The sequence below is a fragment of the Elephas maximus genome, chromosome 10 (genome assembly GCF_024166365.1).
Source record: "Elephas maximus indicus isolate mEleMax1 chromosome 10, mEleMax1 primary haplotype, whole genome shotgun sequence".
In the NCBI taxonomy this organism is placed as follows: Eukaryota; Metazoa; Chordata; class Mammalia; order Proboscidea; family Elephantidae; genus Elephas; species Elephas maximus.
In genome coordinates, this window is record NC_064828.1 from 46,236,444 (window position 1) to 46,249,642 (window position 13,199).

A 13,199-nucleotide genomic window follows, 5' to 3' on the forward strand; every position below is an offset into this window, starting at 1 on the left:
ACCCCCAGTAGCTTTGGAATCATCTGAACAGCTGAGAAGCTACATCAAGGGGCCAAGACAAGGGTGCTGGGGTAATGGACTCATTAGGAACCCAAGAGAAGATAGGGCACATCGGGTGGTATGGGAATGAATTGTTAAGAGTATTTCTCATCCTCCCTTCCCTCCAAGTGTTATACTAGGAGGAGTGTCAAGCAGCACAGTTCTCTGGCCCCCAGTGGTACCTGATCACTTGAAAGGTTTTTACTGGCTTTCATGTTGCATTTGGGTATTCAATCGTAGTATCATGGTGCACCTGTACCCTGGCACAGGCAATCCAAACTTCCCAAAAAGTCTCTGGACACACTGAGAAATGATTTCACATTTAGTCTTTCTCTAAACTCCAAAAGTTTGGGTTAGGGAAGTGGGGGAAGATGGTCAAAAGAAATCCGTGCAGAATGGGCGTCTGCACTCCTGATGAATGCTTCTCTGCCCCACAGTAATCCTGAGTACAAGGACACACCAATGGATATCGCACAGCTCCCTCATCTGCCAGAGAAAACGTCCGAATCCTCAGAGACCTCCGACTCTGAATCAGACTCTAAAGACACCTCAGGTATTACAGGTATTACTTCTTCTCCATGTTCCGTAGTTATGACTTGCCTTTCCAAGCACAAAGGGTGGGCAAGGACCATCTTCAGAAATAAAGCAACTGGTCAAATTTTATATATAAAATTTATATGTGTATTTCATGATATGGCTGCTGAATCTCTCTCAAATATAGATATACACGTGTGTGTGTGTGTAGTGGTATAGAAACATTTACATAAATGTGTATTGTATATAATACAGAGAGAGATTGACTGTTTGACTTAGCATCAGGGCTTGGAACCAGTTCATTCTGGTTCCAACCCCTGCTAAGAATTTGCATTTCTAACAAGTTCCCAGGAAGTTATACATAAGAACCACCTAGGAATCTTGTGAAAATGTAGGTTCTGATTCAGTATATCTGGGGTGAAGGTATAAATTCTCAGCAGGGAACTTGTTAGAAATGCAAATACTCAGCAGGGGTTTGAGCCAGAGGACCCCCGCCCCTACTTGCAGTCACTTAATGTCAGCACCGCCACAGGCTATACAGAAGGAGCCCTTCTCTGTCCCTACAGACAGCTCTGTCCTCTCTATGTAAGCAGGTACCAGGACTAGCTCCAATGACAGCCTGTGACTTTGAGCTCAAAATATTCACATCCTTATCAAGCCAATGAGCAAGGCCCATAGATGTGTTTGAGCCTCTAAAGTAGCATACTCATTGTTACTTGTTTTCTGAATCTATGCAGGACAACCCCATGCTTTCCCATTTCTAATTGTTTTGGGAGGTAGACTTTCTGAGCAGTTCTCTGGAGTACAGGAAAGCTTATACAAAAAGATTTCTTCTTTTCCCTCCAGCCCCTGGCGCCTTCCAGAAATACACCTATAGCAGGGAACACAGAACTTGTAGAACACTACAGCTAAAAAAAAAAAAAAAAAAAAAATCCTAAAGCTCTTCTAACTCAATCTCTTCTGCTACGAGGGGGAAGCGAGGGCCAGAGTAGTTGTATGATTTGCCCAAGGTCTTGTCCAACCTGCTGTCCACAAGCATCACAGCAAAGTCAGAAAACCAGTATCGCCCTCAGTGGGCTCTCTGAATCTTCTGAGGTTTCCTGGGAAAGCCAAGTCTCCCTAAAATACAGCAGATAGCTAGGGTTCCCCCAAACCCACCCCATTATTAGGGCACTAGTGCTCCAGGGTTGTAAGCACACATCCTTCTGCTCTAGACACAGCTTCAAAGAAGTGGATGGAGTAAAGACTATGTATAGCGGGTCTTGACTATTGTTCTGCCCTTTAAATGTCATTGAGTTGAGAGTTCTTTACTAGGGCAGAAGGTTCAGTGTAGACAGTCTCTGCCCTTTGTAGCAGTAAACAAAACAAACAAAAACTCCTTCCCCCCGTAAAACTTATTTTTATTGGGGGTGGGTGGTGAGACAGAAGTAAATAAGATGTATAGTAAAACAGATGGTGATAAGTGCTATGGAGAAAAATAACAGGGAGGAGAAACAGGGAGTTAGATTTTTCAATAATGAACAAGTATTCACGTATGAAAACCCTGGCGCTGTAGTGGTTAAGAGAAATTGCTGCTAACCAAAAGGTTGGCAGTTCAAATTCACCAGGCCCTCCTTGGAAACTCTGTGGGGCAGTTCTACTCTGTCCTATAGGGTCTCTATGAGTGGGAATCTACTCCATGGCAATGGGTTTGGGGTTTTTTTTTTTTTTTTTTTGGTATTTACCTAGAGTGGATGCAGATCCCTTTAAACCTCTTTGCATTGCCTTGTGTTTCTGTGTCATTAATACCTTGTGCCAGGTTAGTTACTCTACCTGAGTATTTTTTGCAGGACTTTTCAAACTCTGAGAATCACCTGGGGAATCTTGTTAAAATACAGATTCTGATTGAGTAGGTCTGGGTGGGGCCTGCAATTCTGCATTTCTAACCAGCGCCCAGGTGATAACCGATGCTTTGGGACCGTGGATGGCACTTAGAGCGGGAAGATGAAAAACCTTCAGCCAACCTAGGCCCTCAACAGAGAGAAAGCCCCGGGTTTAAGTAGTCATAAGGATCGGAGAAGCTCAGGATCAAGACACCTCTCAGCCCCGTAGGTTTTGCCCCTGCCCCCCGCTAATGTGGTGTCTTCTTTGTCTCCTCTTCCCGCTCCCACCCTTGGCCGCGGACCCCACGCAGAGGACAACGAGAACTCCAAGTCTGACGAAAAGGGGAACCAGTCCGAGAACAGCGAGGACCCAGAGCCGGATCGGAAGAAGTCAGGCAACGCGTGCGACAATGACATGAACTGCAACGACGACGGCCACAGCTCCAGCAACCCCGACAGCCGCGACAGCGACGACAGCTTCGAGCACTCGGACTTTGAGAACCCCAAGGTGAGCGAGGACGGCTTCGGCGCGCTGGGCCCGATGCAGATCAAGGTCGAGCGCTACGTGGAGAGCGAGTCGGACCTGCGGCTGCAGAACTGCGAGTCGCTGACATCCGACAGCGCCAAGGACTCAGACAGCGCGGGCGAGGCGGGCGCACAGGCCTCCAGCAAGCACCAGAAGCGCAAGAAGAGGCGGAAAAGGCAGAAGGGTGGCAGCACCAGCCGCCGTCGTCTGTCCAGCGCGTCGAGCCCTGGCGGCCTGGACGCGGGCCTGGTGGAGCCCCCGCGGTTGCTGTCGTCCCCCAACAGTGCCTCAGTGCTCAAGATCAAGACAGAGATCTCGGAACCCATCAACTTCGACAACGACAGCAGCATCTGGAACTACCCGCCCAACCGGGAGATCTCCAGGAACGAGTCTCCCTACAGCATGACCAAGCCCCCCAGCTCTGAGCACTTCCCGTCCCCCCAGGGCAGCGGTGGTGGTGGCGGGCTGCACGTGGCCATCCCCGACTCGGTCCTCACGCCGCCCGGCGCCGATGGCACAGCCACCCGCAAGACTCAGTTCAGCGCCTCGACCGCCTCGGCCACCTCGGCCTTGGCCCCCGTCACCTCCGACCCACTGTCACCCCCACTCTCAGCATCCCCACGGGACAAGCACCCTGGGGGTGGCAGCGGGGGTGGCAGCGGGGGCGGCCCCAGCGCACCCAACTCCTTGCTGTACACTGGGGACCTGGAGGCACTGCAGAGGTTGCAGGCGGGCAACGTCGTGCTCCCACTGGTGCACAGGGTGACCGGGACTCTGGCCGCCACCAGCACAGCCGCGCAGAGGGTCTACACCACAGGCACCATCCGCTACGCCCCTGCCGAGGTGACCCTGGCCATGCAGGGCAACCTGCTGCCCAACGCGCACGCTGTTAACTTCGTGGACGTTAACAGCCCCGGCTTTGGCCTCGACCCCAAGACGCCCATGGAGATGCTCTACCACCACGTGCACAGGCTCAACATGTCGGGACCCTTCGGCAGCGCCGTGAGCGCCGCCAGCCTGACACAGATGCCCGCCGGCAACGTGTTCACCACGGCGGAGGGACTCTTCTCCACGCTGCCCTTCCCGGTCTACAGCAACGGCATCCACGCGGCACAGACTCTGGAGCGCAAGGAGGACTGAGGCGTCGCCCAGCGGTGGGCAGGGCTCCGCTCGGAGGCATCGTCGGCGTTTTCGTTTAGACATTTAATTCTAGCACTTTGAATTCGAGCAGGTCAGCGTCTTCTCTCAACACGACGGTCCCCATTTCCATCCCCCTTTCCTTTAACTTGACTTATTCTTTCGTGTAAAGATATGTTTATTTTTGCCTTCAGAGGGTCAGATGACCAGTTGCCTGCCATTTTGTCTCCTTCTGAAATGTGTGTTAGGTTGTTTTTCTTTCCTTTGCATCTTTATTAAGATGTCTTTAATGTGTATATGCCTCTGCCATAGAATACTCAGTCTTGTGGTCAAGAGATTTCTCAAGTGACAACCATTGGGTTTTTCTTCTTAAACATCTTGATATAATCAAGATTGAAAGAGACAAGCATAAACAATGTGCCCTGTTTGACTAAGTCAAATGAAATGGGATGGTGTTTTGTTTTTGTTCCTAATTCCTTTAAAAACAAAAAAAAAAAAAAAAAAAAACTAGGGGATAGTATTTTAGAATTTTATGCAGAATTTAATTCTCTTTTTATGGTTAAGATTTTAAGATTTTCTTACTTGCACATAAAAATAATTTGGGTCCTTAAACTTAATTTCTGGCCTGTGACTAGAATGTTTAAAAAAAAAAGTTGGACTAAATGTTAATTACTGAAACATTAACTTAATTTCTAAAACCATGGTGCTATCATTTATTAATCTGTAATGTCTTCATACATAATGCAGCTCCTGGGCTGGGTTTTGGAAAAGAATGTGTTCTGTCCTGGTCTGGAGTCCGTTGCTGCAGTCTCTTTGGTTAGTTAAGACAAAGCCCTCATTAACGTTTGCTGCAGGACTTAAAAATTTTTACCTCCCAACTAACAAACATAGCCTCACATTAAATTTAATGGGTCAGTAAAGCCCTTTTTAAAAGGGCTTTTGGAAAACTCAATCAAACTGATTTGAGGAGCAGTTTTTTAGGTACATACTACCTTTTCTTGAGCTTTTTTTTTTCTTTTCTCAGTCTAACTGAGGCTAATTTTGCAACTTCAATAACACTTCAAAGTAAAAGAAGGAAAAATATTTAACATGTTTTGTGTTTTTCGTTTCTTGCTAAAAGAAAAAAAGGAAGGTTGTATTTTTGGGGACTGATTTGATTTGATGGAATTTTTTCCCTTTGGTTCCCTTACTTCTAGGTTGAAACCAATAAGTTTTAAAACTAAAGAATGGGTTAATAAGCTTCGAATAGATAACTGCAACTGAAAACTGCACATTAAGTTAAAAAAACGAAAAAGAAAAAATATCCTATTTTGTCTTTGTTGCCAGAAATCAGTGTAGTGTCAAACACTCCAAATGACTGTCAAGTATCAATTCTCCTTCCGCTCCATTTTTGGCAGCTGTTTGTTAAGGCATCTAATAACAGATGTGAGAACTGTAATGTGTACAATGTGTGCGTGTCCTTGGCTGTCAGTCCCATTGCGGTTTCAGTGTGTTTCTATATGCAGTATATACTAAGCTAATGTAGTTGTTTTGTCTTTTGTCTTCTCTGTGCTCTATCTCTAGTCCGGAGTGGTACAGTCCCATTCCTGCAGTCCTAGTGAATCAGTGATTCTTGGGGGTTAGTGGTTTTTGTGTGGTGGCCTTCCTCTGTAACGTCACCCTATGCTGCTTCTACTGTCTATGGATCTTCCGTCTTACTTTCAAAAATCCCTGCTGTTGCTTTGCTGGTGTATATTTTCCCTCCCTCTCCTTTCTTTCTCTCCCTCTCGCAACTTCCCTTCCCCTCCTCTTCTCCGCCCTCCCCTCCGCAAAAAAAAAAAACAAAAAAACAAAAAAACTTTTACATTCTCAGAGATAAAAAGACTCTTAACTAGCTCAAGGTTAATGGAGCCATTTTTTCCACAACGGAATTCTGGGTATGACTTTCTCTTCTGGAGTGCAACGCAAAGCACTGAAGAATAATGCTCAGCTATATTAAACAAATTGATGCCATATAGCCTCAGTTGTTAACATTCCCAGAGTCCCTTGTGCTCTACCTATAAGCAGTGGGTGCTTTTCTTTGGTTTCCTTCCAGGTTGGCTGATGGAGCAATATATAAAGCAATTACTAGTGAGACAAAATTATTTCAAAGGTCAACCAACATTTTTTTAATAAAAAGGGAGGGGGGAATGGAATCTAGAATTGTCATATATATATTTGTTTATGCGTGCAATGCTAAATATAGTAACTTGGCTGTCCTTTGAATATCACTGTGTTCAATGGGTTCCTCTGGGACCTTTGAATTCCATGAGTTGGGCCCAAACCATGGTGGGATAACAACAAATGCCACAAATTTGAATAGTGAGCTTTCTTGACGGATATAAGTAGGTTTAAAAGGTGAAGAAGGCCGATTGAGAAATTTAAAGATTAATTTGGGAAGCTGTACTCTAGCTATCGAACAATCAAAGGAATGCACCTATCAGCTACTAAGAACAGCTAGAGAGCTGTTTTATTTTTTGTTTTGTTTTCGTTTTCTTTTCTTTTATAAATGTTTCTGTGTTGTGTCAAAATGATTTCTGGTGATTTAAACTAACAGATAATCACAGCTGCTGTCTAAATCCATAGTGTTTAAAATTACAAAATGGAAAAAAAAAATTCATTACCTGTGAAGACTGTGTCTGTGTTTTTAACTTTCTTGTACAAATATATGAAAACTTTTATGAGGAGACTGGTGCCAAGTAGCTGAATAATGGGGAAAGGGATATTCTGTTCGTAAAAACCTTAGCAGTGTTACCAACTCTACAATAGATTAAAAAAAAAAAAAATTAAAACATTACAAAGCGACAGCTATGGTACATTTGTTTTGTGTGAAGCTAACCGGACCTAACTTCCTGAGTGCCTGGCTTATTTTGAAACATTTTTTTCATTGACCATTGATAATGCTGCAAATCAGAAATGTACATACTTCATTTACAACAGGGTTCTTTTTATACTTTTGTAGGTTCTCATACATGTCACATACATGGTTGTCTTTATGTAACTTAATTTTTCATCCGCAGGTGCCATTTTCATAATAAACTTCTCTTGGATTTGTTACTATCTGGCATGATTTCTTTTACATGTAACCATCCTAACTAATGAATGCTGGTAGTATTTGTTTAAGCAGGTACCTTGCTCATATCCTTTATTTAAAAAAAGAAAAAAGTTTAAAAAAAAAAAAGCATCCATATATTTTTGCGAGTCTAAAAAAAATGAAAATACATAGCTTGTGTACTGATAAGGCTGACAAGGCACAGATTAAGATGCTAATCCAAATACTACACCAAACTTGCAACCATCCTAAATCTCCAGCTACCCCAACTCATTGTCATACTGAGCATTATTACGCACATTCTCCAAGCTGAACAATGAGCCTGCAACATTAACCACTATGGGAAGTGTGCATTTTTTCTTGATTAATGCACCATAGGTGACGACAGTGTTTTCATACATTGATCATTTAAAATGCACTCAATATTTTCATTTACTGCAATCTTTAATGTAACTGTTCCTTTGCTTATATCTTCTCTTTATGCTAAATATGTGTTTTCTTTCTCCAGACGAGGTGAGTAAGTCATAGTTGTGCTGTGTTGTGTTTAGGTCACTGAAGGCAGGTGAGCTGGCTGACACTGAACAGGAAAAAAAAAAGTTTCCATTGTTATCTCAAAGTTAAGGACACAGGTAGGTCCCTGTTAAGTCTGTGCTCTCTAGAGAATAAGGAGATGAATGAGTTGAGCTGAAAGAAAAGCAAACCCTTTTATCCAAAAACTAGCAATAAATATCATCTCCCCAATTTACGTCTTCAGTGACATTGCCAATTTAGTGGCAATTTTTATTAATGGAGGGTGGCTTCACACTGGAAGATATGGAAATGTGGTAAAAGTTGTGGGGCCCTAGATTTTTCTACTATGTCCCATATGGATCCTTGAAATAAGTACCTAAAAATCAGAAATAGGAAGAGGGGTGATTGAGAACAGAGTATTGGGTTCTCCCAAGTACTTTCCCAAAATTCATGTTTTCCTTTTATCCTAGAGCTCAGAAGGCTATAGTATAGCAAAAACGAGAAGTCAAAAAATTGGTGAAGCTGTAAATTCAGTCCTGAACAGATGATGGTGAATGATGACATTAGCTTACCCAAGGCACTCTGTCTGCTAGGCATTGATGGACCTGACAGCTAGCGATGGTTTTCAGAGCTTTGCACATGAAGGAGGATCTGCTAAGGCAGAGGGGCAATTGTATGAGTATGGGATTAAGACTGAGGCTCTGCTTGCTGGATGACACCGCTGGTCTACCGTAACACTTCGGAACGTCACTTCAGGTAACGGCGATGGGGGTTGAGAAGGGAAAGCAGAGCATGGTGAAGGGTTAACTGAAACCCTTTTGGTATTTGGAGCTTCTGCAGTGGAAGTGGTGGAAATTGTGGATTCTTACCCAAGCGCAGGCCTCCCTTAGCAGTAACAAGTTCCCTATCTTTTTTTTTTTTTTTTTCTGTGCCCTGCAGTGCTAAAATATGTCACTGTTGAAATAATAACATTTCTTTCGCAGCCAGAAAGAGAGAGTGCTCTGGGCTCAGGCCACTGACATTTAGGAAGCTCTGCCACAGCCCCAGCCACAGGGCTGGCAGCCAAGTCAGGGCCCTGAGCTCCCAGAGGTACAGGGCCTCTCCTTGGCCAGTGGCAGCAGCTGAATTTGTCAAGGCTCCAGTTTGCAGGTGATGAACAAAACGGGTCAGTGGCCCAGTTCTCTCTGCCTCTGCCCTTCTCCCTTCCAGCTGATACTGATACTTGTTTATTTGGCAGTGGGAACAAGAAAAGGAGAAATTTTAAATAAGATCAGCAGGCAGGAGAAGCATTCAGTTGAGCATAAAGAGGCTGGTTTTAGCTGTTATGTACTATGGTTATTACCCGCCCTTCCCTATTCTTAGTCAAAGTCTATTTACATTGAACATGTTTACAACAACTTGAAATCAACCGGGCCTATGTATTACATCAGAGGTAAGAAAGTGACAATGCACATTATCAAGCTCAGAAGACATTCTGCTCAGGCCAAGAAGATCATCATCCAGGTTTAAAAAAATTAGAAAGAGTGAAAGACTTGGGGGAGGAGGAAGAACACCTTTGCCAATACTTTATATCATGTAACCAAAAAAAGGCAAGTATTGTAGGTCTTGAGCATAACTCCCAAAGAATGATGACAGCTAGCCGACTTAAACTCTTCTGGGATTCTGGGATGCTAAGGTAAGCGAACACCCTCAGCTGCCTCCTGCTCTCCTAGGAAACCATTATAAAGAAGCAAGGGCTGACTCCCCCAAGGGCATGGATTGTGGTTTATTCATGTTCATGTGCCCCCATAGTGGCTGTTGTTGTTTTTGTTAGGTGCCAACAAGTCCATTTCAACTCATAGTGACCCCATGTGATAGAGTAGAACAACTTCTAGAAGATATTGAGCTGAAATTTTACCTCTGGAGTTAAATGGACTAAATGTAAACCCTCTTCCATCTGGGTGCCCTTCAAATACATGAAGATGGATGTCAGAGTCTCAATAAATCTCTACCCTAAATGTCTCCTGCTTTGTCAAGTTTTCCTCCAATGACATTGCAGCAGAACCTTTCATCATCCTGGTCATTCTCATCTAGATACACTGGAGTTTGTCAAGACCCCAATTAAAATATGGCACCTTGGATCCATCACATATTCCCAAGTTGATCTGGTGCCTGAATGGGACAGAAGTTTTCTTAATTAAAACAGCCTGAGATTGCAGTCACCTTTTAGCAGTCATCATGTGATCAGCTCATCTTGAATCTCCAGCCAACCAGAACCTCTCACCTGCTATCTGTACAAGGTCCTCACAGAATACTGGCATGTCCTTAGGTGAAATGCAATTTAAGGAAAGATGTTCACTAGACGTGGAAGGTGAGCAAAGGCTTGTCCCTCTAAAAACACATCTCTCCTTTTCATTGTACTTAAAATACCCTCTGAGATGACTTCACACAGCCCTGCTGGAGAGGAGGGGAGACCTGGCCCAGCATTCATGGAACCCTAGGCAAACAGGCACATAAGGCAACCATAGCAAACATTCCCAGTGGGCTGCCCCCTTTAAAGTAAACCAAAGCAGAGAGAGACGTACCATGAGAAGGAAATGGAAAGAAGTGGAGAGAGAAGCTACCATGTCAGACAATGTATGGGAATAAAACTGGGGGAAGAGGTGCCGAGACATGTATGTATAAAATCATCCACTCAAAATTCAAGTAGGAATCAGGAGGCAAGCTGGTCAATTTTCTGAAAACAGTTAGGCCTTCCTTTGTCCCTTTTTATAGACCAAAATCAAAGAGATTAGCCCAAATATAGTCACTGAGTCTATGTTCCACCTAGAATTAGAGCTCACAACCCCAGAATTTCCAGTTACTGTTTGTACTCTTCTGAGGACCAAGCACAGTTGTTTTTTATTCTTCTATTCACCTCTCCCCATAGGGAAGTCACAGGATACACCAGTAAGAATGACCCAGATAAGTTCTTATGTGTAATTGAATTTTTCTGCCAAAAAGAAATTAATCTCATTTTAAAGATAATATATGTTGTTAGATGCCGTCAAGTTGACTCCAACTCCTGGTGACCCCAGGCACAACAGAATGAAATGCTGCCCCGTCCTGTGACATCCCCATGAGGAGCAGATCCACAGGGTTTTTATTGGCTGACTTTCAGAAGTAGATCACAGGCCTTTCTTGTCTGTCTTAGTCTGGATGCTCCACTGAAACCTGTTCAGCATCATGGCAACAAGCAAGCCTCTACTGACAGATGTGGAGGCTACACGTGAGATGCATTGGTTGGGAATCAAATCCAGGTCTCCAGCCTGGAAGGCGAGAAATCTGCCCCTGAACCACCAACGACCTTGAAAATAACACATACAAACTATTAAATTACTTTAAGAAAAAAAAAAAAAGGATCAGAGGGTAAGAAGGGGACTCTTGTACTGAAGGAGTTTTCAGATTTATAGCGGAAGTGTCAGAAACAGGACGTAATATCCATATGACCCCCCCACCTCCCCTAACAAAACCATTATACCCTTGATGAATTATTGACTTTAGAGTTTTATCTGTGCCATGAATAATCACAAACTTGGGAGTCTCAGGGCACAGTTCATAAACAAATAATTATATCACAATGATAATTTTTCAGGAATTGCAACATCAATCATGGCCATGTTATTATCAAGTACATTTTCTGGTTGCCTCTATTCATCAAACCCTCCTCCCTCTTCACCCTTCCGCACCACACAAGCAAAACTCATCACCAGATTGCCTCTTATTTACACATCACTCAATGCAGGACAGAGCAGGCACACACAAAATGGGCCGACCCAGCATTTATGAGAGATGAGTTTTCATTAAGAAAGTTCGAATTAAACGCATTGAGAAGGATGGAAGGGGGAGAGAATTAATTATTCCAGACTCCCCAAAGAAGCTGTCTTTGAAAAGATCTCATTCAGAAGATAAAAACAGACGGGAGGTTTATTCCATTTCAGGCAGTACTAATAAAGAAAAAGGAGTTAGTCTTAAAAAGCCAAGGAAATAATGACCATACGATAATGTGCCACTTCTTTTTTTTACATTCATCGCACATGTACGTAAATCTTGGGCTTTGTTCTGTAGCTCACCTTCAGGTGGAAGAGGAGAGTGGAGATGGGTACACAACTTTGAAAAGGTATAAAGACCTTATCCAAGTATATATATGTCAGTAACAGAGCTCCCCAGGAGGCTTGGGTCTGATCTCAACAGCTTTACTATCATAGAAGGTTAATACTTCCCCAAAAATAACAATGCAAAAAATACTCTCAGCCAAGCTATCTTAGTTAAGGTCATAACGCTACTCCTGGCATAGCATGTTTATTCTTTAATTTCAAAAGAAAAACAGATGACTAACAAAGCAATATAAAGAACCCTCTAAGAGAAAACATTATACAATAGGGTGATACTTGCCGTTACCTCCTGGTGCAAGTGAGTTCTTTCATTGCCTCTGTTTCCTAATCGGCAAGCTACGCAGGCAGTGCAATATCATTTAAAATGTCCATTAGAGACAGCATTTAAACTCCTCAAAAGAAAGAACCAGACCCAAGCATCTGGGCTATTCCAGTCCCCCATAGTTCTACTCTGACCACATGTGGGGCCACTATGAGAGAGTCTACTCAATAGCAACTGGTTTGGCTTTTGTTTTGTTTTGTTTTTTAGGACCATCTCATTCTTGAAGAAGGCCTTCAGGTATGTATGGCCTGAGGTTAGATCAGATTCTCTCCTCTTTGGTATCAAAATGTGCCTAAGAAAAGGTAAGGCTGGTGCTTAGTCGTGACCACCAAAAAGTGCCAGGGTGGGCATAGGGGAGCTGAGCCCTACCTGATCAGCTCCAAAACACTGCCACCCAGCCAACCAGCAAGGCAGCCCAAGGTGCCAAGCACACTGTATTACTTAATCAAAAACATTATCTTCCTTCACTACTTCTCTTATTTTAAAATCATCACGTTTCTTGAATGCACCTGGACTGTTGTAAGCCACCCTGCCATAAGCCTGATCTAGATACATAAACTCATTAAAAGACGGGAGAATGGTATGGGAGGGAGGAAGACAAACAGACACGACTCCTAGTACATGGCTCAGTAAAGCTTCTAAATATTTCCTTCAAAGTATCTTCCTATCACTAATATATCATTGTCTGCAGAAGCTGGCCAGATCTCTCTTCTTCTCCCTTCTTGGCCCACACAAAAATACCATCTCTGGGGGCATTGCTCTCCCCTCTCCCCAGGCCTAGCTCCAACCCACCCACTTTGCCTTCAACCTGCCTCCTCCCCAGCTATGCCATAATAGTTCCCCGGGAGTCAATTTCATGTTTCTCTTATGGGGCAACTTGATCCTTCTTGGCTATCCTTCTTCTCCCTTCTGCCCACCACCATGTTCAGCACAATGAGGCTCCCAAGCCAGCCAAGGAAACCAAAGGTCCTTTTGGGAACTCTACCCTTTTTAGCAAGCTAGGGAGGGGATGATTGTGAATTTTTTAATCTAAATTTTTGGATCACATTAAATTATCTGGAAAGTG

At 43.7% G+C, this 13,199-nt stretch overlaps 1 protein-coding gene across 12 annotated transcripts in view; it reads left to right on the forward strand.

The window, feature by feature from the left end:
• Positions 1-4,281, forward strand: part of NPAS3 (neuronal PAS domain protein 3) — a 966,848-nt gene extending 962,567 nt beyond the window's left edge. For 10 of the 12 annotated variants that reach the window (XM_049897603.1, XM_049897590.1, XM_049897593.1 and 7 more), the window contains 2 exons: positions 477-601; positions 2,747-4,281. In XM_049897603.1, the coding sequence (XP_049753560.1) occupies positions 477-601; positions 2,747-4,101 (1,480 nt within the window). In that variant the 3' untranslated portion in view covers positions 4,102-4,281. The remainder of the gene's footprint in view (positions 1-476; positions 602-2,746) is intronic. The other 2 variants (XM_049897591.1, XM_049897596.1) reach the window with 1 other exon arrangement.
• Positions 4,282-13,199: the final 8,918 nt, after the last annotated feature.